The sequence below is a fragment of the Heterodontus francisci genome, chromosome 20 (assembly GCF_036365525.1).
Source record: "Heterodontus francisci isolate sHetFra1 chromosome 20, sHetFra1.hap1, whole genome shotgun sequence".
NCBI classification, from domain to species: domain Eukaryota; kingdom Metazoa; phylum Chordata; class Chondrichthyes; order Heterodontiformes; family Heterodontidae; genus Heterodontus; species Heterodontus francisci.
Genome location: NC_090390.1, coordinates 80,055,815 through 80,077,899, shown reverse-complemented (window position 1 = coordinate 80,077,899; position 22,085 = coordinate 80,055,815). Strand labels below are relative to the sequence as shown.

Genomic DNA, 22,085 nt, shown 5'->3' with positions numbered 1-22,085 from the left:
GTGTGGGACGGTCACCAAGACCAACTAAGTTGATTTGCATGTTTGTTTAATTAATTGTAATATTTAAATGAAGGCCCCGCCGCTTGGCCGCACCAAGGCCTCGCCACCGCCGGTAAAATGCAGCAGGGCCTTCTCGGCGTTGGGGGCGGGGGCGGGGGCGGGGGCGGGCCGTTCCTGCAAGTTTTTTTACGGGCCCCCCCCAACGACAACCCCTGATGTGAGGGGCTGGTAAAATTCAGCCCATAATGTCACAGTATGCACACGATGTAGCATTGTGATTCTCAGACTTCTCAAAGTCCCGCTAAGTTTCACCATTCTTTCATTGATGTAATTAGGCAACGTACCTAAGAGGTAGAAAACGGGTTTTATAAAGAATTGCTCCCAGTGTCCATTGCACTTCTTTGTCGTAGACCAGCTGAGCCATCTTCAGGTTGGGATAGTCGGCTGGAAAATTAAAACCGCTGTGTAATACCTCATGCATCCATGCAGACTTAAAACACTGATATCTGCAAGGTTAGAGAAGGAAAAATAATGAATTGCCAAAATAAACCCTATGGCCTCTAAACAGAAACAACAATTTGCATTTATGCAGTGCCTTTAATGTAATAAAACATCCCAAGGTGCTTCACAGGAGATCAATAAAAATTTTACACCGAGCCACATAAGGAGATATTGGGACAGGTGGTGAAAAGCTTAGTCAGAGGTAGGTTTTAAGGAGCACCTTAAAGGAGAAGAGAGAGGCAGAGGTTTAGGAAGGGAATTCCAGAGCATCAAGAAAAAACAGAATAAAGGACTATAATCCTCACAACTCTAGGTTTGGCAAGCTGATGACCTTGTCTAGTTATCTATCTTCTCTGTCTCATTTATAATTATTGAACTTTACAACTTCTGTAAGGTTCGTTTATGAAACAGCGACTATACTTCAAAAGGTACTTCATTTGCCGTGAAACGCTTTGGGAGATTCGAAGATTGTGAAAGGCGCTATATAAAATGGAAATTCTTTTAAAAATGCAAGCTTGGTTTCATACAACTACTATGATTTGATTTATTTCATCTTCTCTCCCTCTCGTTATAACATTGATGGGATCCTACACTATGGGGCCTTGATCCTTTATCATGGTTTCTTAAGATTTTAAAAAATAAATTCAATACTCAAGATTCCTCTTGCCGTTGGCTCAGTGCATACTTCAAAATATTTCATTCAATTTTTAATTGTTCTTTTTTCCCTCCAATCTATCTACTTGCATTAATATAATAATCACAGAACATAATTCTACAGCACAGAAACAATCCCTGCACCAATGTTGTTCTCCACATGAGTCATCGAGTTTAATCTTACTCTCCTGCGTAGAAGGTTACTGCACAAAAGCAGAGCATTCAGCCCACGTAGAGCCTTATCGCTTGTTAAATCATTTCAAGGCACTTCTACAATGCAGTACTTATAATCTGGGGAGATGTGGCAGCAATTCAGTGCCAGCAGCCATTAGATGAATCACCAATACGCTGTGTACTGATGGAGAACGGATGTCGGTTATGACACTGGAAGAACTCCTTGTGTTTCTTCATTAGTACCTGGAGATTTTTTAAGCGAAACAGGCAGACTGGACCTCAGTTTAAAGTCTCATCCAAATAACAGCACCCGCGACAGTGCAGAATTACAGTCATATCCTGTACACAGAAGGCGGAGATCAGGAAATCAGTGTGAAGAATCTTGGGCACAAACCTTCACTGACACCCTTCTTTTAGCTTTGAGTTTTAACGGTCATTCATAACAGATTCGGCTGAAACACACAGTAGACTTTCAAAAAAAAAAGCAAATAAATAAAACCAGTCCTCTAAAACTCTAACAAACAGCAGGCGTATTTAACAGGCAGAATAACCAAGACAGGAGCTGGACAAATATTCAGACAACCACCTCCGCAGACTGGAAACAAAAGGAAGGGGCCAGGACTTTCCCAGGAGACCCAGTGTATGATTAAAGGTTGCCTTGAGCTGAGTCTATGAAAACATTTGTGTAGCTATGCAGTGTGCAACTAAGTGCTACTGGTGTCAGACCATTTGTTTTGTAAATGCCATGTTCGGATGGTGCACTCAAGTTAAGCTGAAGACTATACCTCATGGCAGATTGCATTCTTCACTTTAGCTGCAAAGGAGCTCTGCACATGCATTCTTAGCCAGCAGGCAAAAAGCTCTTCTCCCAGTTGACTCAGCTTTTATGTTACCAGAGAGCACCGATGGAATTTAGACTGTTAGCCTGATTGCTGAGTTGATTCCGGTACCTGAGCTTCAGGTAAATTTTGCACCTGCAGCTGCTTTGTGTCAGTGTGAAAGCATCAGTATAACTAGCCTAGTAGTCAAGGAAAACGCAAGAGATAGCTCTAAATTGTCTCTCCCTGATAGCACAAACATACTTGCCACTGTTCAAGATCAGCTAGTTAATGATGGCATTGAGACCAGAACTGCGAGGTTATACCTATCAGGAAAGATTGAACAGGCTGGGCTCTTATCTCTAGAAAAAAAAAGACTGAGGGTGGCCTGATAGCAGTCTTCAAGATTACTAAAGCGTTTGATAGTGTAGACACAGAGATGTTTCCACTTGTGGCGAGACCAGAACTAAGGGCCTAAATATAAGATTACTACTAATAAATCCTATAGGGAATTCAGGAGAAACTTCTTTATTGATACAGTGGTTAGAATGTGGAACTCGCTACCACAGGGTAAGGGTTGAGGCAAAGAGGCATAGATGCATTTAAGGGGAAGCTAGATAAGCACATGAGGGAGAAAAGAATAGGATATTTTGATGGGGTTAGATGAAGAGGGTGGGAGGAGGTTCATGTTGAGTATGAGCTTAGTGCCAGCCCTAGGATATGGTTTTATACAACTTAGGCTACAAACTGACTGCAGCTCAACTCCACTGAACTGCTTGGGAGATTTTCTTTTTTTTTAAGCACTAGCATATAGGATTGTGCAGAACAAGCTGTAACCTTAAAATTAGAGCAAGGCCATTCAGGGGTTATGTTAGGAAGCACTTCTTCACACAAGGGGGTACTGTAAATCTGGAACTCTCGTTCCCAAAAATTGTTGAAGCTAGGGGTCAATGGAAAAATTTCAAAACTGAGACTGATAGGCTTTTGTTAGGCAAGGATACCCATTACAAAGCAGCCCGCTTGATCGGCACACCATCCACCACCTTAAATATTCACTCCCTCCACCACCGACACACAGTGGCAACAGTGTGTACCATCCGCAAGATGCACTGCAGAAACTCACCATGCCTCCAGCGACAGCACCTTTCAAACCCACGACCTCATTCAACTAGAAGGACAAGGGCAGCGGATACATGAGGACACCACCATCTGCAAGTTCCCCTTCAAGCCACACATCATTCTGACTTGGAACTATATCACCGTTCCTTCACTGTCGCTGGATCAAAATCCTGGAACTCCCTCCCTAACAGCACTGTGGGTGCACCTACACCACATGGACTGCAGTGGTTCAAGAAGGTAGCTCACCACCACCTTCTCAAGGGCAATTAGGGATTGCCAGCGATGCCCACATCCCATGAAAGAATAAAAGGATATTAAGAGATATGGAACTAAGGCAGATAAATGGAGTTAAAATACAGATTAGCCATGATCAAATTGAATGATGGAACAGGCTCAAGGGGGCTGAATGGCTGAGACCTGTTCTTATGTTCCCTCCTGATACTGAAGTTTAAATATTATTTCAACACAGTTTTCCGAAACACAGTTGCAGGACAAGGCTATCAATTTAACCTGGGTTTGTCAACCCCCACATTATGCTCAGCAGGGATCAATCTCAACTGGTAATTGTGTATTTTAAAGAGAGAGATCTTAAAGAAAGGTTGAGGCCCATATGGAAGGCTATCACAGGAGAGGGAGAGAAAGATATGGGAGGATATGTTGACGGAGTTAGATAAAGAAGGATGGGAGAAGGCATGGACCTGTTGGTCCGAATGGACTGCTTCTGTACTGGAAACACTATGCAATACTTTGGAATAGGAAGAGAGCATGCCTGCTTGGGGACTCTGCCCTCAAACGATTTGCAAGTGTGAGTCAACATAGTTGCTTATAACTTCACAATGCATAAACTCTGTTGTGCAATGGCACAACTTAGAACAAATGCTGATATCATCAATGCAAAAAATATGTCTTGCAGAATTGTGTTAAAACCAAGACAGCATTTGGCCAAATCAAAAAAATGCAGAGTCTTGGTCTCTTTATCTAAGGAGGGGGTGCAGTGACAATTCACTAGATTGACTACTGGAATGAGAGGGTTGCCCGATGATGAGAGATTGAGTAGAATAGGCTTATATTCGCTGGAGGTTAGCAGTTATCTCATTGAAACATAAGAGAGGCTGAGGAGGCTTGACAGGGTAGTGCTGAGAGGCTGTTTCCCCTGGCTGAAGAGTATAGAACTAGGGAACACAGTCTCAGGATAAGGGGTCAATCATTTAAAACTGAGATGAGGAGGAATTTCTTCACTCAGAGGGTTGAGCATCTTTGGAATTCTCTACTCCAGAGGGCTGTGGATGCAAAGTCATTGGCTATATTCAAGACTGAGATAGAATAATTTTTGGACTCTAGGGCCATCAAGAGGTTTGGGGTTTGGGCGGGAAAATGGAATTGGGGTCAGGGATCAGTCATGACCTTAACGAATGGCGAAGGAGGCTCGAGGGGCCGTATAGTCTACTCCTGCTCCTATTATTTTATATTCTTATGCAGCAAACAGAGACTTTCCAAGCACAAACAGAAGATATCAAATGTTGAAAATAGTATTAAAATCTTTTAACATTTTAACTCAGTTTCAACATTTTGCGCACAGTAAAATGGTTTAAATTTATCAGAACAGCATCAATATGTCCTTGCTCTTGTAACTGCATAGAAGATACTCTGTAATGGCTTGTCAGACTACTGATTCTGCTCACAGGACTCCATATATATTTGCGTACTACCTCGTTGCTACATAAATAAACATTATTGAAGAGATTTTTACGATAATTTACATAAGGCCTTACAGTAGTGGGCAGCAGTTCCAACCTGGGGCCCCAGTGACAAGCAGTGGCTCATCAGAACTGCCAGATCAAATTTACGGCCTTATTCAAAAAATTGAAAATTAAAAGAATGCATATTAAGGTCACGTCATTTGGTTTAGTCGAGATTATTTCACCAATCTGATGCCTACACAGCTCACAGCTGTCACTTCAACATGGGATCAACTCCCATCTATAGGATTTTTGGAATCTTTATTTTTCATTGATGGAAATGACACCCTGGGCATTCCCATTCCCTGAACTGCACAATTCTCCTGCAGTGACAGTTTTAGGGATTACCATCTTGCTGTCCAAAACCAGCTGGGTTAAAGGCGGATGCACAAACGTGGCGGGGGGGGGGGGGGAGGAGGGGTCACAGAAGTTATAGTGCAGGAGGCCGTGATTCAGCCCACTGTGCTTGTGGCGGTGCTAGCTCCTTAACTGGGTCACTCGCTTAAAAAGAACTCGCATTTATTTACCACCTTTCATAACCTCAGAATGTCCCCCACTTTATAGGCAACAGTGCAGCACTCCCTCAGTACACCACTGAGGTGTCAGCCTAGACTATATACCCAAGTCTCTGGAGTGGGCTTGCACCTTGCTCATATCCCTTTATTTTCTTCCTTTTCAAATACTAATGGAATATCCTTTGAAATACTATAATCTCTTCCTCAGTAGGGACTTATGGTAAAGCATTTCATGTTCCAATAATGCTTTATCTGAGGAAAATTCATCTAACGTTCCTCTTTATTCTTCCTAATGATACTCATGAGTCAACAACCCCTTGTTACTGATTTTCCAAGCAGCGGAAACAATTTTTCACTATTTGCTCTCTCAAAAACCCATCATTTTGAAAACCTTGATTCAATCCTCCCTTAACCTCTTTCAGAAAATCCCAATTTTTTTTTAAGACTACCTTCATACCTTTCTCTTATTATCTGTACAATTCTAATGAATCTTCATGGTACCCTTTCCGTGGCTCCGTAATATGCCAATTATTGCTGAACAAATGTCATGTACAAGCTGAACATCACTTCCTTGTTTCAATATCAATTGCTCCTATGTGTAAAACCCAGAAGGCAATATACCTTTATTACAGTCTTTTCTACATGCATTTAAAGTTTGTATAGAGGTAGATAGATTCTTGATAAGCAAGGGGGTAGAAGGAAATGTGGAGTAATCAGTTTAGTCATGAACTTATTGAATGGCGGAACAGGCTCGAGGGGTCAAGTGGCCTACTCCTGCTGCTAATTTGTATGTTCTTATGTACTAATCTCCAGCTTTGGATCTCTGGCTCTTCACTTCTAAAAATCTCATGGTTAGGATATATATCCTTTCACAGTTCTTTTTCCCAAAATGTATAAATGCATTACTTTATTTTTCTCTGCATTGACCTGCATCTTGTGCCCATCTGAGCATTCTGCTAACGAGTCCATGTCCTTTTGTAATCCTTCACAATTTGCCATATCCTCTAAATTGGTATCTTTAGCAACTTCAGATATTGTTCCTCTTGTAAGTTATGTCAAAGTCATCAGTTTAAATGGAAAACAAAAATGTAGCACAAACCCTCGAGGCATGCCACTACGCCAATCTCAAAATTATCCTTCCAATCTGACTGCTCTCTGTCCGCTAGCCGTTCGACTACTTTCCCTTTCATACCATGTCTTCATTTTTGTCACAAATCTCATGTGGTATTTCAAACACATTCTGATGTACTGTGTGTACAACATCCACCCCATTCCCACTAATGATGCACTGATTTTCTTAAAAAATCAATTATTAGTCAAGTAAAACCTGCCCTTTACAAATCCGTGCTGATTGTTTCTGATTAGCCTTGCCTTTGAAAATGTTAACTGTCATGCTGTATTATGGGCTCTAGAAATCTACCTACAATTGGAAACAGACCAACTGCCCTACAACATCCTGTATTGTCCCCTTCTTGAACAAAGATGCTGCATTTACTACCTTAAAGGCATTTGACACAAATTTTGTTCCAAAGATTTGGGGAAATGTAGTTAGTGCCTTCCGCTATCTTCCCCCCAATCTCCCTCAGTAATCTGTGCTGCATGCCATCTGGATTTCTTTTTAAATATTCATTTAATTGGATGTGGGCATGACTGGCTAGGCCAGCATTTGTTGCCCATCCATAATTGCCCTTGAGGTGGTGGTGAGCTGCCTTCTTGAACCGCTGCAGTCCATGGGTGTGGGTACACCCACAGCGCTGTTATGGAGGGAGTTCCAGGATTTTGATCCAGCGACAGTGAAGGAACAGAGATATATTTTCAAGTCAGGATGGTGTGTGACTTGAAGGAGAACTTGCAGGTGGTGGTGTTTGGTAACCAGATCTAACATCGCACCCTTCCACATTGGATTGCAGCTTGAATTCTGATGTATTCCTTTCAGTCGAAAATGCACTGAAACCCTTCATGTGAAGTAACATTGCCGGACCACATTTACACGCGTAAAAATAAAATTTGTACCTTAGAATCTAGAGTTTTGGTGTCAGGTATATAATTTAGAAAATTCTCGATGGTCTGCTCTAAGTCCAGACTGAAGCTGTTTTAGTAGCATAATCAGCTGAGTACAGGACAACCTATGGCCTACTCTACAATCTGTCAATCTCTCTCTCCAAACAGATAATTGGGGAATGGCTTATTGCTGAGTGAGGCAGCTATTCTAGTATTTTGATCCTCCCTACCATTCCAAGTATAAACCTGTTTTTCTCTCTCCTTTTCCCCTCTTATGAGGGGCTTCGGGTATTCACAGTGGAGGAGGCAAAGACGTACTCAAAGAATTCTTTATATTTGTTCATGGGATGAGTGTGTCGATGGCAAACCCAGCAGTTATTGCCCAATCCTAACTGCCCTCGAGTTATGTTCTCCTCTACTCTTCCCCAGCCCAAATTCTGGAATTACCTGATTGCTATCTGATCCACACCCCTGCCCCATCCCCACCCAAACACAGTGTGTACACAGTGTTATGTGAGATGCACTTTATGCAGCTTATCGGTTGATATTCTGGTGCACACACATCAATCAGAGTCCTTGAAAGTTTGCTTGGGCAGAGATTTATGTGGTTCTGCTCATGCTTCTGCTGCGTCAAGATAAGTCTCTGGCACACTTACTTCAATCTGTGAAGGTCAGCGTGGGACGAAAACAGATTGAGATCAAACCGCTCTTTTAATGTTGTCCATTTGGTAGCACAGTAATCCTAAAAAAAAAGAAATTAGTTTTAAAGGCATACAGTTACCACAAACACCTGTCTTGGAACACAGTCTCATCAGACTTGCATAAAGAATAATGCACAGTTACACATTCAAAGTTGCTGTATTATTGATGCATTTACAGTTGCAATGGCAAAATGTAAAGTTGCTTTACTATTCCCTGCTTTTCTCAGATGTGAAACTGAATTCAGGTGACTGTGGCTGCCAAATTGTGGTTAGCAACCCAACTGGTTCATGCTTGCCAGTTCCAGACTATTTCCCAGCTGTTGTTAAATAAGTCTCAGACAATAAACGTCTTGCCAGAGTCACCCACATCCAAAGAAATAAAGCAAGGCATCTGCCAGCAAGACTTGGCAAGGTGGCTGCATCCACTTTCCCCATTCCCTGTGGGTGTAGGCCCGATCTTTGCTTACTGCCTTCTTCTTTGAACCTGACACTGTCTCTCTGATCCTACTGACCTCCTGCCAAATGTGCACACACTGTCCCACTCTCGTCACTGCAGGTTGTGCAAAGGAGCTGTTCATGTGGAAAGGTAGTCAGGTTGAGGGCAAGGAATTTGAAAAAAACGCTATTCTCAAACTGGTGTTGAGGTTATTGACGATAAATGTCGAAAAGCTCGTCCTGTGAGTTTCTGATTTTGGCTGAAGTTTTTCACTTTCTCACTAACAGTGCCTTTGTAAACTCTCCCAAGACACATCACAATTCCATCACATGCAGGAGAAAGTTCAGAAACTACTGGTGAAAAGCAGGGGAATATCATCTGACCAGATTTATAAGGTAACTTCAAGAAACAGTCAACATTTCTTTCACATCTTTTCACTGTTGCTATGTATGACACCATGGAGGTCCTACTCAGAAACCAACTAGGACCAGCCACAACTTTGAACTGGGGTTGCTGCAGCTATCTGTGACTCCGACGCAGGTAAATGTGGAAGACAGATGAAGTTGAAAGAGGCCATGAGGTTTTAATAGACTACACAATACAATCACTCTTAAGCAATGTTGAAGGCAAACAGCACGATGAACCGCAACTGTACAAGTCAAGGAAAGTTATACTCAAACTGGTATAGTGCTTTAGATGGACCATTTCTCATGTACTGTGTCCAGTTCTGATCACCAAGACGCAAGATAGATATTCAAAGCCTTGCAGATGATTCAGAGGACATAGGTAGCAAGAGGAAATGGGGCTTTTTAGACTGTGAAAGAGGTGACTGAGAGGTGATCTTGTGGAGGTATACAAGATGGCAAACTTCCAAGACACTGGGAGAACTCTGGGTATCTCCCAATGTCCTGGCCAACATTCCTCCCTTGGCCAACACTGCCAAAAACAGCTTGACTGGTTATTCATTTATTTACTGCTTGTGGGATCTGTGCATTTTTGGCTCCTACAATACTCACTGTTGTAAAGCATTTTGGGATATCTTGAAAACTATTTAAATCATTTGTCCTTTAAATGGCATAGAAACAGCAGATTGCATCAAGCTAAACTGTGACAACAGAACAAGATGACAGTTATTTAAATTCATAAAAGGCAAATGTAGTACTGATATCATAGGAAGAAGGATCAACACATGGAATGGACTTCTGGATAGCGCTGTAGAAGCAACAATCACTGGATACCATGATGGCAGGGAGAATGGGAAGTGGGAAGGAGGGGGCGTGAAGAAAAATAAATCGCAGCATCTTTCTGGATGGATGACCGAAAATGTCTCAAGTAACCTCTCCTATCTATGAAATGTCAGCCATTGCTGATCAAGAGAGTTGGTTGGGAATGTGTAGTCGAGGCAAATAGCATAAGTGCACTGAAGGTGAAGCCAGATAAGCACATGAGGGAGAAAACAGAAGGTTATGCTGATGGAGTTAGATGAAAAGGGGTGAAAGGAGGCTCCAGTGGAACATATATACCGGCATGGACCAGTTGTGCAGAATGGTCTCTGTGCTGTACATTTTGTGTGTTGGATTTTATAAAAATGATTTTTTGACCATTTAAGTACTAGGTTTCCATACCTTGGCTGCTTTTGTGTACTTAACACCATCATATTGACCTCCCATGCGCAACACATCTTCAGTACAGTAATAAAACTCAGAGAATCCGTAGAATTCACTGTTATAGAAGTCAATGGGTGACTGATAAACTCCATTGAGGGATGTGTTGGCCTCATTCCCTTTGTTCAGGAATGGTTTTATTTGCTTGCAACACTCGTCAAAGTTCCCCTCGCCTTTCAAGTGCAATGTCTGTTCATCCTTCTGAATGGTATCAGTTGTTCCAACAGACAAACAGGGATCAAGGTAGGGGCCCTCTGCACTGACACCTATTTGTTGTCCAAGCAGTCTGCAAAAAACACAACAGCTTTATATTCCAAAAACTCTCCGGTGTGTTAAATAGTCTTCCTTTTCCTGTCATTTGTTCTGTTTCGAAATATCTCAAAAACGGCACCCATCTAAATTTCAAATTCACATTTATTTTCTAATTTCTGTTTTAGACTCTATTTTTGAATTCAGTTTTATATGTACTTAGCTTGTCCTGGTGACATGCAGGTAACCATTAATAAACACAAACCTCCTGAACTCTTAATTACAGCACTGCTTTGAAACAACACAGAGGTATCCACTATTCTATACATATAAATCCGCTCAATTGCTCAAGTAGATCACAGTCTATAACTCAGCCCATGTATCCATTATTATTCTATACATAAACCCACCGAACCCCTTGATTGAATCCCAGCCAGTTTCCTGTTAGTCTATACATCATTTGCAAAGAAGACAGTGAGAGCCACTAGCTCATTGATGAAATGCACAATGTGGTGTCAATTTCAAAATACATAATCTTACATTAAATACTTGTACTAAACAACAGAATTTTGCTGCTATTTGGGGAAGCAGAAATCAACTTTAAATAATATTCACTTATCACAGTACAGCTTTATCCTAGGCATCTGTAAGTCAAAGTTTATTCTCACGTGAACTAAAAATAGTGTTTTTTTTTATTTCATGGGATGTGGGCGTTGCTGGCCACACCAGCATTTATTGCCCATCCCTAATTGCCCAAGAGAAGGTGGTGGCGAGCTGCCTTCTTGAAACGCTGCAGTACATGTGGGGTAGGTACACCCACAGTGCTATTAGGAAGGGAGTTCCAGGATTCTGACCCAGCAACAGTGAAGGAATGGCGATATAGTTCCCAGTCACGATGGTGTGTGGCTTGAAGGGGAACTTGCAGGTGATGGTGTTCTCACACATCTGCTGCCCTTGTCCTTCTAGGTGGTAGAGATCGCAGGTTTGGAAGGAGCCTTGGTGCGTTGCTGCAGTGCATCTTGCAGCTGGTACACACTGCTGCCACTGTGCGTCAGTGGTGGAGGGAGTGAATGTTTGTGGATGGGGTTCCAATCAAGTGGGCTGCTTTGTCCTGGATGGTGTCAAGCTTCTTGAGTGTTGTTGGAGCTGCACCCATCCAGGCAAGTGGAGAGTATTCTATCACATTCCTGACTTGTGTTTTGTAGATGGTGGACAGGCTTTGGGGAGTCAGGAGTCAGTTACTCATAGCAAGAATCCTAGCCTCTGACCTGCTCTTGTAGCCACAGTATTTATATGGCTACTGAGTTCAGTTTCTGGTCAATGGTAACCCCCAGGATGTTGATGTCTTGGGACATAGAGTGTATGAAAGATGCTGCAGAAATAGAAGGTCCTCTTTCCCCTTTAGCGATATGCGGCAAAAATGTCACTCCACTTTTCAATGGGGTTTTTACTGGTTCGTGTATATTTCTGCCCATCCTCTCTTAGTGCGCCTCCACAATTGCTGGCTGCCCTCTAGTACACCAGCCGTGTGTGAGCATGAGCAGTGACTGTTTGACAGCAAAGGGCAGAGCCTGACCTCACCCGACAGCTACACATATGAATTTACAGCAAAGGTTGCTGGATAGGAATCAGGAGCATGAAACTGAAATGATTCTCGCCATCCTAACGTAGGGAACTGACCAATGATAACAAGCCAACCGCATCCCAGCTGACGTCAGCTAACCCAGACCTTCATGGTCTCCATGTTGAGCTTGGTGTCCAATTTTGGGCCTGACAGTTAACTCTTGCCCTATGCTGTGTAACGTACCTGTTTGTAGTAGTGGTATTGTTAAAAATTAGATCTTCATAGCGTTGCCGTGCATAATTCCCACCGAATCCCAGGAAGGTAGTAACATAGACCCTGTACACATGCTCAGTATGATGCAAGTCACAGCCAAGGTTGAATTCAGCCAATAAACTTTTAGCCGTTTCTTCCTGCAAGGACAAACGTGCAGCTTAGTCAGAATGAAATTTGAATAAGTTCACAATGTATTGTGGAAGAAACTTTAGGATACACAAAGAAACAATCTCTTGAATACCTGTTCTCCTTCCTATGCCCCTAAAATAAAACCCAGAAATAATCCCTCCTCCTTCCCTACAAAAAAGACAAAAGAAATTAAAAAGCAAATCAATGCAAATAGTCTTTTTCCCTTTTTATGTTTTGGATTAATTTTGTTCTCAGAGATGAAGTCTGTCAGTGGTTGGAATGGAACGATTTTCCCATCTCTGCATCCAGATCAGGGTGAAGATTGCCTCATATTGTGATTTGATCACACAATTTTTTTTAAAGGGTCTCAAAGCTGATATTCCCTTTATATAAAAAAAGCTCAATATCTATAATACTAAAAATTCTGCTCACAATTGTTGGCAACATTCTCATTATAAATTCCAATGTTTACATTTGTACGGAAAAGTGCCTATGTAAACAATTCACACTGTAATTACACCCTCCTGCCCGTGGTAGCATTGTGGCAACTCAGTTTTGCATCTCCCAGCTTTCTTCATACTTCTACCCAAATTAAGTCCAGGGTGGGGAGGTCCCACCACCAAATGTGGTCCTTAAGTGGGCAATTAATGCCCAATTAAGGGTCTCCCACCACCGCTGGAATTAGCCCAGTGGTAGGGGGGCCTGTCGCGGCACAAGGAGCATGCCAAGCAAACCCGTGTGGGTTGCTCGTCAGCTCCGGTTGTGAAAGGGGGGGGCGGGGTTCCTCGTTAAAAGGCACTTTGTGCCTGAATAAGGGAGCCAGCATCGGGAAGGGGTGTCCGCTGACAGCCACCACACCCCCACCATATGAAACCCCTCCCACCCTGACTTTCCTGTGGCCTGGGTCCAGCACCTCCTCCGAGTCCAGTCCCAGCAGCAACCACTACCTCCGCAGTGGCGCTGCTCAGTTAAAGATTTGCTAGGCTCTGATTGGCCTACACCTCTGAGGATGGGCCTTCTGTCGCTGCGGTCCTTGATCCCGGGAAGGCCCACCGCTGTTCCATTTAAGTGCCTAATTATTTGATTTGGCAGGCCTTCCCCAGAGGAGGTGACGCAGGGCTCGCGCTGGCGCTTTAGTCGGTGGTCGAGACCCCTGTTACCTGGATAAAAACCCGGCCCTGTGTGTAATGCCACAAGAATATGACTAGTTTTATAAGAAGTGTCAGCTGTGTGACTGTTTAACCTTCATTACTAATGCGTCCCTCCCAAGTTGTTCCCTAGACAGTAGAGCTTTCTGTTTAATAGATTCGGCCAACAACCAAGTCTGACCCTGGACAGAACCTTGAACTGGAATATTGCTATCTACAGACAGACAGTTCAAAACAAGAGTGAAGGACTACTAGCTGCAACAGCTCGGACAGCAGTTCTTATCACATCTGGCAAAAATCGAGGGCCATTATAAACAGCATCCCTTTAGCCCAACAGATCGCAAATTTTATTCTGCTATAACTTGCCAAAGAACAAATATGTACGCATATTAAAAGAATTAAAGGACAACTTAACCCAAAGTGGCTCGTTCAGCCTTTGACAGAGAGGAATGGAATCGCTGGCTATGGAACGGAGTTTGTGGCAGGGACAGAAGACAATGGCTTCAGTCTTCCTAACATTTAGTTGGAGGAAATTTCTGCTTGTCCAATACTAAATGTCGGATAAGCAGTCTGATAATTTGGAGACAGTGGAGGCGTCGAGAGAGGTGGTGATGAGGTAGAGCTTGGTGTTGTCAGTGTACGCCTTTGTTTTCAGATGACGTCACTGAGGAACAGCATCTAGATGAGAAATAGGAGGGGGACAAGGATAGAACCTTGGGGGGCACCAGAGGCAATAGCAGGAAGAGAAGCGATTACAGGTGAATCTCTTGCTACGATTAGATAGGCAAGAATGGAAAAAGGTGATTTTCTAGATATCAAGGGATTATGGGGATCGTGTGTGAAAACGGCATTTAGGTACAAGATCAGCCACGAGCTGTTTGAATGGCGGAGCAGGCTCGAGGGACCGATGGCCTACTCCAGCTCCTATTTCCTTTGTTCCCATGTTTGCATGATTACAGCCCCACCTAGCTAGGAAGATCAAGAAAGGGGCGGGAAGAGGAGAGGGGCGGGAAGAGGAGCGGGAAGAGGAGAGGGGCGGGAAGAGGAGCGGGAAGAGGAGAGGGGCGGGAAGAGGAGAGGGGCGGGAAGAGGAGAGGGGCGGGAAGAGGAGAGGGGCGGGAAGAGGAGAGGGGCGGGAAGAGGAGAGGGGCGGGAAGAGGAGAGGGGCGGGAAGAGGAGAGGGGCGGGAAGAGGAGAGGGGCGGGAAGAGGAGAGGGGCGGGAAGAGGAGAGGGGCGGGAAGAGGAGAGGGGCGGGAAGAGGAGCGGGAAGAGGAGAGGGGCGGGAAGAGGAGCGGGAAGAGGAGAGGGGCGGGAGAGGAGCGGGAAGAGGAGAGGGGCGGGAGAGGAGCGGGAAGAGGAGAGGGGCGGGAGAGGAGCGGGAAGAGGAGAGGGGCGGGAGAGGAGCGGGAAGAGGAGAGGGGCGGGAGAGGAGCGGGAAGAGGAGAGGGGCGGGAGAGGAGCGGGAAGAGGAGAGGGGCGGGAGAGGAGCGGGAAGAGGAGAGGGGCGGGAGAGGAGCGGGAAGAGGAGAGGGGCGGGAGAGGAGCGGGAAGAGGAGAGGGGCGGGAGAGGAGCGGGAAGAGGAGAGGGGCGGGAGAGGAGCGGGAAGAGGAGAGGGGCGGGAGAGGAGCGGGAAGAGGAGAGGGGCGGGAGAGGAGCGGGAAGAGGAGAGGGGCGGGAGAGGAGCGGGAAGAGGAGAGGGGCGGGAGAGGAGCGGGAAGAGGAGAGGGGCGGGAGAGGAGCGGGAAGAGGAGAGGGGCGGGAGAGGAGCGGGAAGAGGAGAGGGGCGGGAGAGGAGCGGGAAGAGGAGAGGGGCGGGAGAGGAGCGGGAAGAGGAGAGGGGCGGGAGAGGAGCGGGAAGAGGAGAGGGGCGGGAGAGGAGCGGGAAGAGGAGAGGGGCGGGAGAGGAGCGGGAAGAGGAGAGGGGCGGGAGAGGAGCGGGAAGAGGAGAGGGGCGGGAGAGGAGCGGGAAGAGGAGAGGGGCGGGAGAGGAGCGGGAAGAGGAGAGGGGCGGGAGAGGAGCGGGAAGAGGAGAGGGGCGGGAGAGGAGCAGGAAGAGGAGAGGGGCGGGAGAGGAGCAGGAAGAGGAGAGGGGCGGGAGAGGAGCAGGAAGAGGAGAGGGGCGGGAGAGGAGCAGGAAGAGATGGGGGGCGAGGAGCAGAAAAAGGGGGCGGGTGAGGAGCAGAAAGAGGGGAGGGCTGATCATAGGAACATAGCAGCAGGAGTAGCCAGTGAAGCCTGCTTGTAATTCAATTAGATCATGGCTGATCATCTACCTCAACGCCACTTTCCCGCGCCATCCCCATATCCCTTGATGTCATTAGTATCCGAGCAGCAGGAAAAGAGAACAGAATTAACCTGATCCTGTCTGTCAGGCAAACCCCCACCTGCCAAGACTGAGGCACACATTATTTCCATATGAACATTAAAACCTTAAAAATTGCATTCGCTGACTGGAAAGGCATTTTGGTGGTAACGGACAATGTTAAAACAATGGGGATCCAGCAGCTGTTCCTCCAATAAACAGAAGTGATCAGACCAGTTTTATTCACATGGCTGACTGACTGTGAGAGAAATTTGAACCTCCATCAAGAATATGAAGAGCCTGTTCCATATAAGGAACTAGTCACATGAATAACCTGCAGGGCCACCTGGGAGTTTTTTAAAAATTTGAACTCCCAAACAAAGGAATTGCCAGGCAGAACGCGGTGTGCTCTTGGAACTGAGCATCCTGTCTGCTCATCTCTCAAGGAACTAAAACCATTGAAGACACGTGAAACTCAGAGAGAGAAGGGTTTGCCATGTGAACCAAGTTTTAAGATGATTACTGGTCCCCAACCAATTTTAAGACCATATCTTCAATCAAGGACTACAGCAAGCTTGAGAAACAGTAACAAGATATTGCCTCAAACTGTTCTACTTATCTTTTCTTCTGCTCTTTTCTGTCCCTATTTTGCATGTTTATACCGCATGTGCATGCTAGCGTGAGCGCGACGTTTATCCGTAGGTATGAACCGTATTAGAGTTTATATTTAAGGTTTAATAAATTTCATCTTACTGCTTTAAACCAAAGAAAGCCTGTTTGTGCCCAGTTATTTGCCTGATAATTGGAAACTGTGAACAAGGAATCACAAAGGCGGAGCTCAAAACACAGTGTGTTTAAAATTAAACCCTTTTACAATGAGACCAGGTGAAGACAGCAAGCGACCCCTCGACACATTGCTCATCTGGTCATAACACAGTTCCTCACCTGACATCAAGACAGTAAGGTTCACTGCATGTGCAGATGCCTTGCTTTATTTTCCTCTCCATAATGCAGAGAAGCTGGTGTGAGTTGCTATGAGCTGTGCTTCAACATCAAGTACTTACCTCATGTTGTGCCCAGTGGCTGGAATACTGTCACATCCAGGGGCTAGGGGTGCAGTGGGGATGAGCAGATTGCTAAATATTTCTGCTATGAATCAAGAGAAATCTGCATTGTTCTCCTCTTGCCAGCAACTGGGTTGGAGATTACCATGACAGGTCTTGAAGACAGGTAAACCTCCCTTCTTACTTCAGTGGTGGATCTGTTGGTGAGCATCCCTCACAATAGCAGCAGTTACTATTACTTTTGCGCTGAACATTTCAAATACTCACTGCTTTGGATTGGGATCCAAGAGCAAGAAGGATCCCAGTGCGGCCCACCTCAGGAAGAAAAGTAGGCCAGTAGCTTAAGTGGGCATCTATCCACTTGCCAGTGTAGAGGTATGCAAAGGAAACCCGACCCAAGTCCAAATGCTGGACCCGGAAGCCCGACCCGAACCCGACACATGCCGTTGGATCCAGTCAGGCTCAGGTCCGGTAGCACGCCTTTACCCATGTACTGATGTAAAGGCCTGCCACCCGACCCGGCCCCGACGGGTCCCGACGACGTGTCGGGTTCAGGTCGGGCTTCCGGGTCCGGAATTTGGGCTCACGTCAGGTTTCCTTTGCACACCTCTATGCCAGTATGTTTTCTTTAACGGATAGATATCATTTGCCTTCTGTTTTTAAAAGAAAACCTCTGACATAGTTTAAAGTGTTTTATACTGAACACAGCTGCATTTCATACTAAACCCTGTCATCAGGTTTCTTGGAGGCACCCAAGATCATGTCGTTGGCACCAGCTGGACAAGGCGAGCCTCTTTAAACAGCGTTCAAATCACACGCAGCTTCCACAGTGTGGACTGCGACACCGACCACTCCCTGGTGTGCAGCAAGGTTAGACTCAAACCAAAGAAGTTGCATCACTCCAAGCAGAAGGGCCCCCCGCGCATCAACACTAACAGAATTTCTTATCCACAGCTGTTACATAAGTTTCTAAATTATCTTGAGAAAGCCCTTCAAAACACTCCTACAGGGGATGCAGAGACCAAATGGGACCACATCAGAGACGCCATCTATGACTCAGCTATGACCACCTATGGCAAATGTGTGAAGCAGAATGCAGACTGGTTTCAATCTCACTTTGAACAGCTGGAATCTGTCATAGCCGCTAAGCGCATTGCACTGTTGAACTACAAGAAAGCCCCCAGCAAGTTAACATCCGTAGCGCTTAAAGCAGCCAGAAGCGCTGCACAAAGTACAGCCAGGCGCTGTGCAAATGACTACTGGCAACACCTATGGAGTCATATTCAGCTGGCCTCCGACACCGGAAACATCACAGGAACGTATGATGGCATTAAGAGTGCCTTTGGGCCAACCATCAAGAAGATCGCCCCCCTCAAATCTAAATCAGGGGACACGATCACTGACCAACGCAAGCAAATGGACCGCTGGGTGGAGCACTACCTAGAACTGTACTCCAGGGAGAATGTTGTCACTGATACAGCCCTCAATGCAGCCCAGTCTCTGCCAGTCATGGATGAGCTGGACAAACAGCCAACAAAATCGGAACTCAGTGATGCCATTGATTCTCTAGCCAGCGGAAAAGCCCCTCGGAAGGACGGCATTACCCCTGAAATAATCAAGAGTGCCAAGCCTGCTATACTTTCAGCACTCTATGAACTGCTTTGCCTGTGCTGGGACGAGGGAGCAGTACCACAGGACATACGCATTGCCAGTATCATCACCCTCTATAAGAACAAGGGTGACCGCGGTGACTGCAACAACTACCGTGGAATCTCCCTGCTCAGCATAGTGGGGAAAGTCTTCGCTCGAATCGCTTTAAACAGGCTCCAGAAGCTGGCTGAGCGTGTCTACCCTGAGGCACAGTGTGGGTTTCGAGCAGAGAGATCCACCATTGACATGCTGTTATCCCTTCGCCAGCTACAGGAGAAATGCCGTGAACAACAGATGCCCTTCTACGTTGCTTTCATTGATCTCACCAAAGCCTTTAACCTCATCAGCAGATGTGGTCTCTTCAGACTACTAGAAAAGATCAGATGTCCACCAAAGCTACTAAGTATCAGCACCTCATTCCATGACAATATGAAAGGCACAATTCAGCATAGCGGTGCCTCATCAGACCCCTTTCCTATCCTGAGTGGTGTGAAACAGGGCTGTGTTCTCGCACCTACACTGTTTGGGATCATCTTCTCCCTGCTGCTCTCACATGGTTTCAAGTCCTCTGAAGAAGGAATTTTCCTCCACACAAGATCAGATGGCAGGTTGTTCAACCTTGCCCGTCTAAGAGCGAAGACCAAAGTATGGAAAGTCCTCATCAGGGAACTCCTCTTTGCTGACGATGCTGCTTTAACATCTCACACTGAAGAGTGCCTGCAGAGTCTCATCGACAGGTTTGCGGCTGCCTGCAATGAATTTGGCCTAACCATCAGCCTCAAGAAAACAAACATCATGGGACAGGACGTCTGAAATGCTCCATCCATCAATATCGGCGACCACGCTCTGGAAGTGGTTCAAGAGTTCACCTACCTGGGCTCAACTATCACCAGTAACCTGTCTCTAGATGCAGGAATCAACAAGCGCATGGGAAAGGCTTCCACTGCTATGTCCAGACTGGCCAAGAGAGTGTGGGAAAACGGCGCACTGACACAGAACACACAAGTCGGAGTGTATCAAGCCTGTGTCCTCAGTACCTTGCTCTACGGCAGCGAGGCCTGGACAACGTATATCAGCCAAGAGCGACGTCTCAATTCATTCCATCTTCGCTGCCTCTGGAGAATCCTTGGCATCAGGTGGCAGGACCGTATCTCCAGCACAGAAGTCCTCGAGGCGGCCAACATCTCCAGCATATACACCTTACTGAGCCAGCGGCGCTTGAGGTGGCTTGGCCATGTGAGCTGCATGGAAGATGGCAGGATCCCCAAGGACACATTGTACTGCGAGCTTGTCACTGGTATCAGACCCACCGGCCATCCATGTCTCCGCTTTAAAGATGTCTGCAAACGCGACATGAAGTCCTGTGACATTGATCACAAGTCGTGGGAGTCAGTTGCCAGTGATCGCCAGAGCTGGCGGGCAGCCATAAAGGCGGGGCTAAAGTGTGGCGAGTCGAAGAGACTTAGCATTTGGCAGGAAAAAAGACAGAAGCGCAAGGGGAGAGCCAACTGTGTAACAGCCCTGACAACCAATTTTATCTGTAGCACCTGTGGAAGAGCCTGTGTGGCCTTTATAGCCACTCCAGGCGCTGCTTCACAAACCACTGACCACCTCCAGGCGCTTGCCCATTGTCTCTCGAGGCAAGGAGGCCAAAGAAGAGAAGATACTGAACACGGCTGCTTGTCTTGGTATTGTTTCCCCATAATAACAGTCTTACGTAATCAAAGAGGGACATTGCTATAGGGAGCAGTTACATTCACTGTACTGTTTCTGTGTTTGTTATTGATGTGACCAGTTATGTGAAAAATAAAATTCCCCACAGTGCAGTCTGTACGAACTGCAATAAGAGAGTTTGCTAATGAGACCTTGTAGTAATAACAGGTTTCATTCCTATAAGCACTTTGAAGGTAGTAGAACATCCCAAAGTACTTCACAGGAGTGTTATCAGACAAAATTTGGCACTGAGAGACCTAAGGAGATAGTAGGACACGTGACCAAAAGCTTGGCCATTCAGGCAGGATTTAAGGAGCATCTTAAAGGAGGTCAGGCAGAGAGGTTCAGGGAGGGAATTCCAGAATATAGAGCCTAGACTACCAAAGACACGGCTGCCAGTGGTGCGGCAAAGAAATTCACGGATGCACAAAATGCCAGAATTGGAGGAATGTAAAATTTTCAGAAGGTTGTAGAGCTGGAGGAGGTTACAGAGATAGGGAGAGGTGATGCTATGGAGGGATTTGAACAAGAATGAGCTACCTTAACTGATAACATTGGAATGCAGGAGAGAATGGCCATTAGTGGAAGTGGTAAATTTCTACCATTACCCCACTGATGGTGTCAATGCGCCAGAGTACAGTTCAACATCTGGCAGTCACCTTCTAGTACCTCTCATTCTTCAGGTGTGAATCCATAGCTATACAACTGCAAGGGGAATCACAATTGAGCTCAATTCTGCCCCTGCTGATGCCCACTGCTTAAACGCTTTCCAACAGGAATCTGTGGACAAGGACTTAAACTGGGCTGTGAAAAAATACTGATTTTAGTTTATTTTCCATAGATTGGAAAGTGAGATATAGCAGTTTCACGCATCAGCGAGGGAGGTGGCCAAGAAAGAGAACAAAGAAGTCACTGTAGTTTCATTTATTACAACCATTGAGATAATCTAGAAGGAGCTATCCGGAGTAAATACCCTTAATAATAATTAAGATAAGATGCTGACCTGTCCTGGTGAGACAAAGGTTACAGGATTTGTCACCTCATAAGCAATTTGAACAGAAGCTCCACCCATGTCCAGTATGCCAACAGTCCGCTTGCGAATCACAGGACCTTGGTTGGGATTGCTGGACACTGTTACAGCAACGCGTGCATCATCATCTAAAAGCAACAGGTGAGAACATGAAAAAGACACCGCGGTTAGATCAGTGACCTGTTCAAATCCAATAAACTGTGCAGTATAGCATGTAAGCAACTTTTTTTTTAAATATTTGCTCTTGGGATGTGGGCATCACTGGCAAGCTCAGCATTTATTGCCTGTCCCTAATTGCCCTTGAGAAGGTGAGCTGCCTTCTTGAACAGCTGTAGCCTGTGTGATGTAGGTACACCTGCAGTGCTGTTAGGGAGGGAATTCGATTTTGACCCAGTGACAGAAAAAGAGTGGCGATATATTTGCAAATCAGGACGGGGTGTGACTTGAAGAACTTGGAGGTGATCGTGTGCCTACTGCCCTTGTTCTTCTAGGTGGTAGAGGTGGTGGATTTGGAAGGTGCTGTCAAAATAGCCTTGACAGATTGCTGCAGTGCATCTTGTAGGTCAGGGTTGTCCAACCTTTTCGGTGGAGGGCCGCATTACGATTTTTGCTCGACCCAGGGGGCCGGTGAGCAAATTT

At 45.6% G+C, this 22,085-nt stretch overlaps 2 protein-coding genes across 2 annotated transcripts in view; one reads left to right on the top strand and one right to left on the bottom strand.

Moving 5' to 3' along the window:
* The window catches only part of atpv0e2 (ATPase H+ transporting V0 subunit e2), a 553,405-nt gene that overhangs the window by 220,669 nt on the left and 310,651 nt on the right, over positions 1 to 22,085 (top strand). The window lies entirely within an intron of this gene.
* The window catches only part of LOC137380884 (ectonucleoside triphosphate diphosphohydrolase 4-like), an 82,294-nt gene that overhangs the window by 3,188 nt on the left and 57,021 nt on the right, over positions 1 to 22,085 (bottom strand). Inside the window, exons 2-6 of the mRNA XM_068053289.1 lie at positions 21,420 to 21,574; positions 12,379 to 12,545; positions 10,284 to 10,608; positions 8,178 to 8,263; positions 345 to 506 (exon numbers count right to left, since the gene is read on the bottom strand). Coding sequence (XP_067909390.1) covers positions 345 to 506; positions 8,178 to 8,263; positions 10,284 to 10,608; positions 12,379 to 12,545; positions 21,420 to 21,574 — 895 coding nt within the window. The remainder of the gene's footprint in view (positions 1 to 344; positions 507 to 8,177; positions 8,264 to 10,283; positions 10,609 to 12,378; positions 12,546 to 21,419; positions 21,575 to 22,085) is intronic.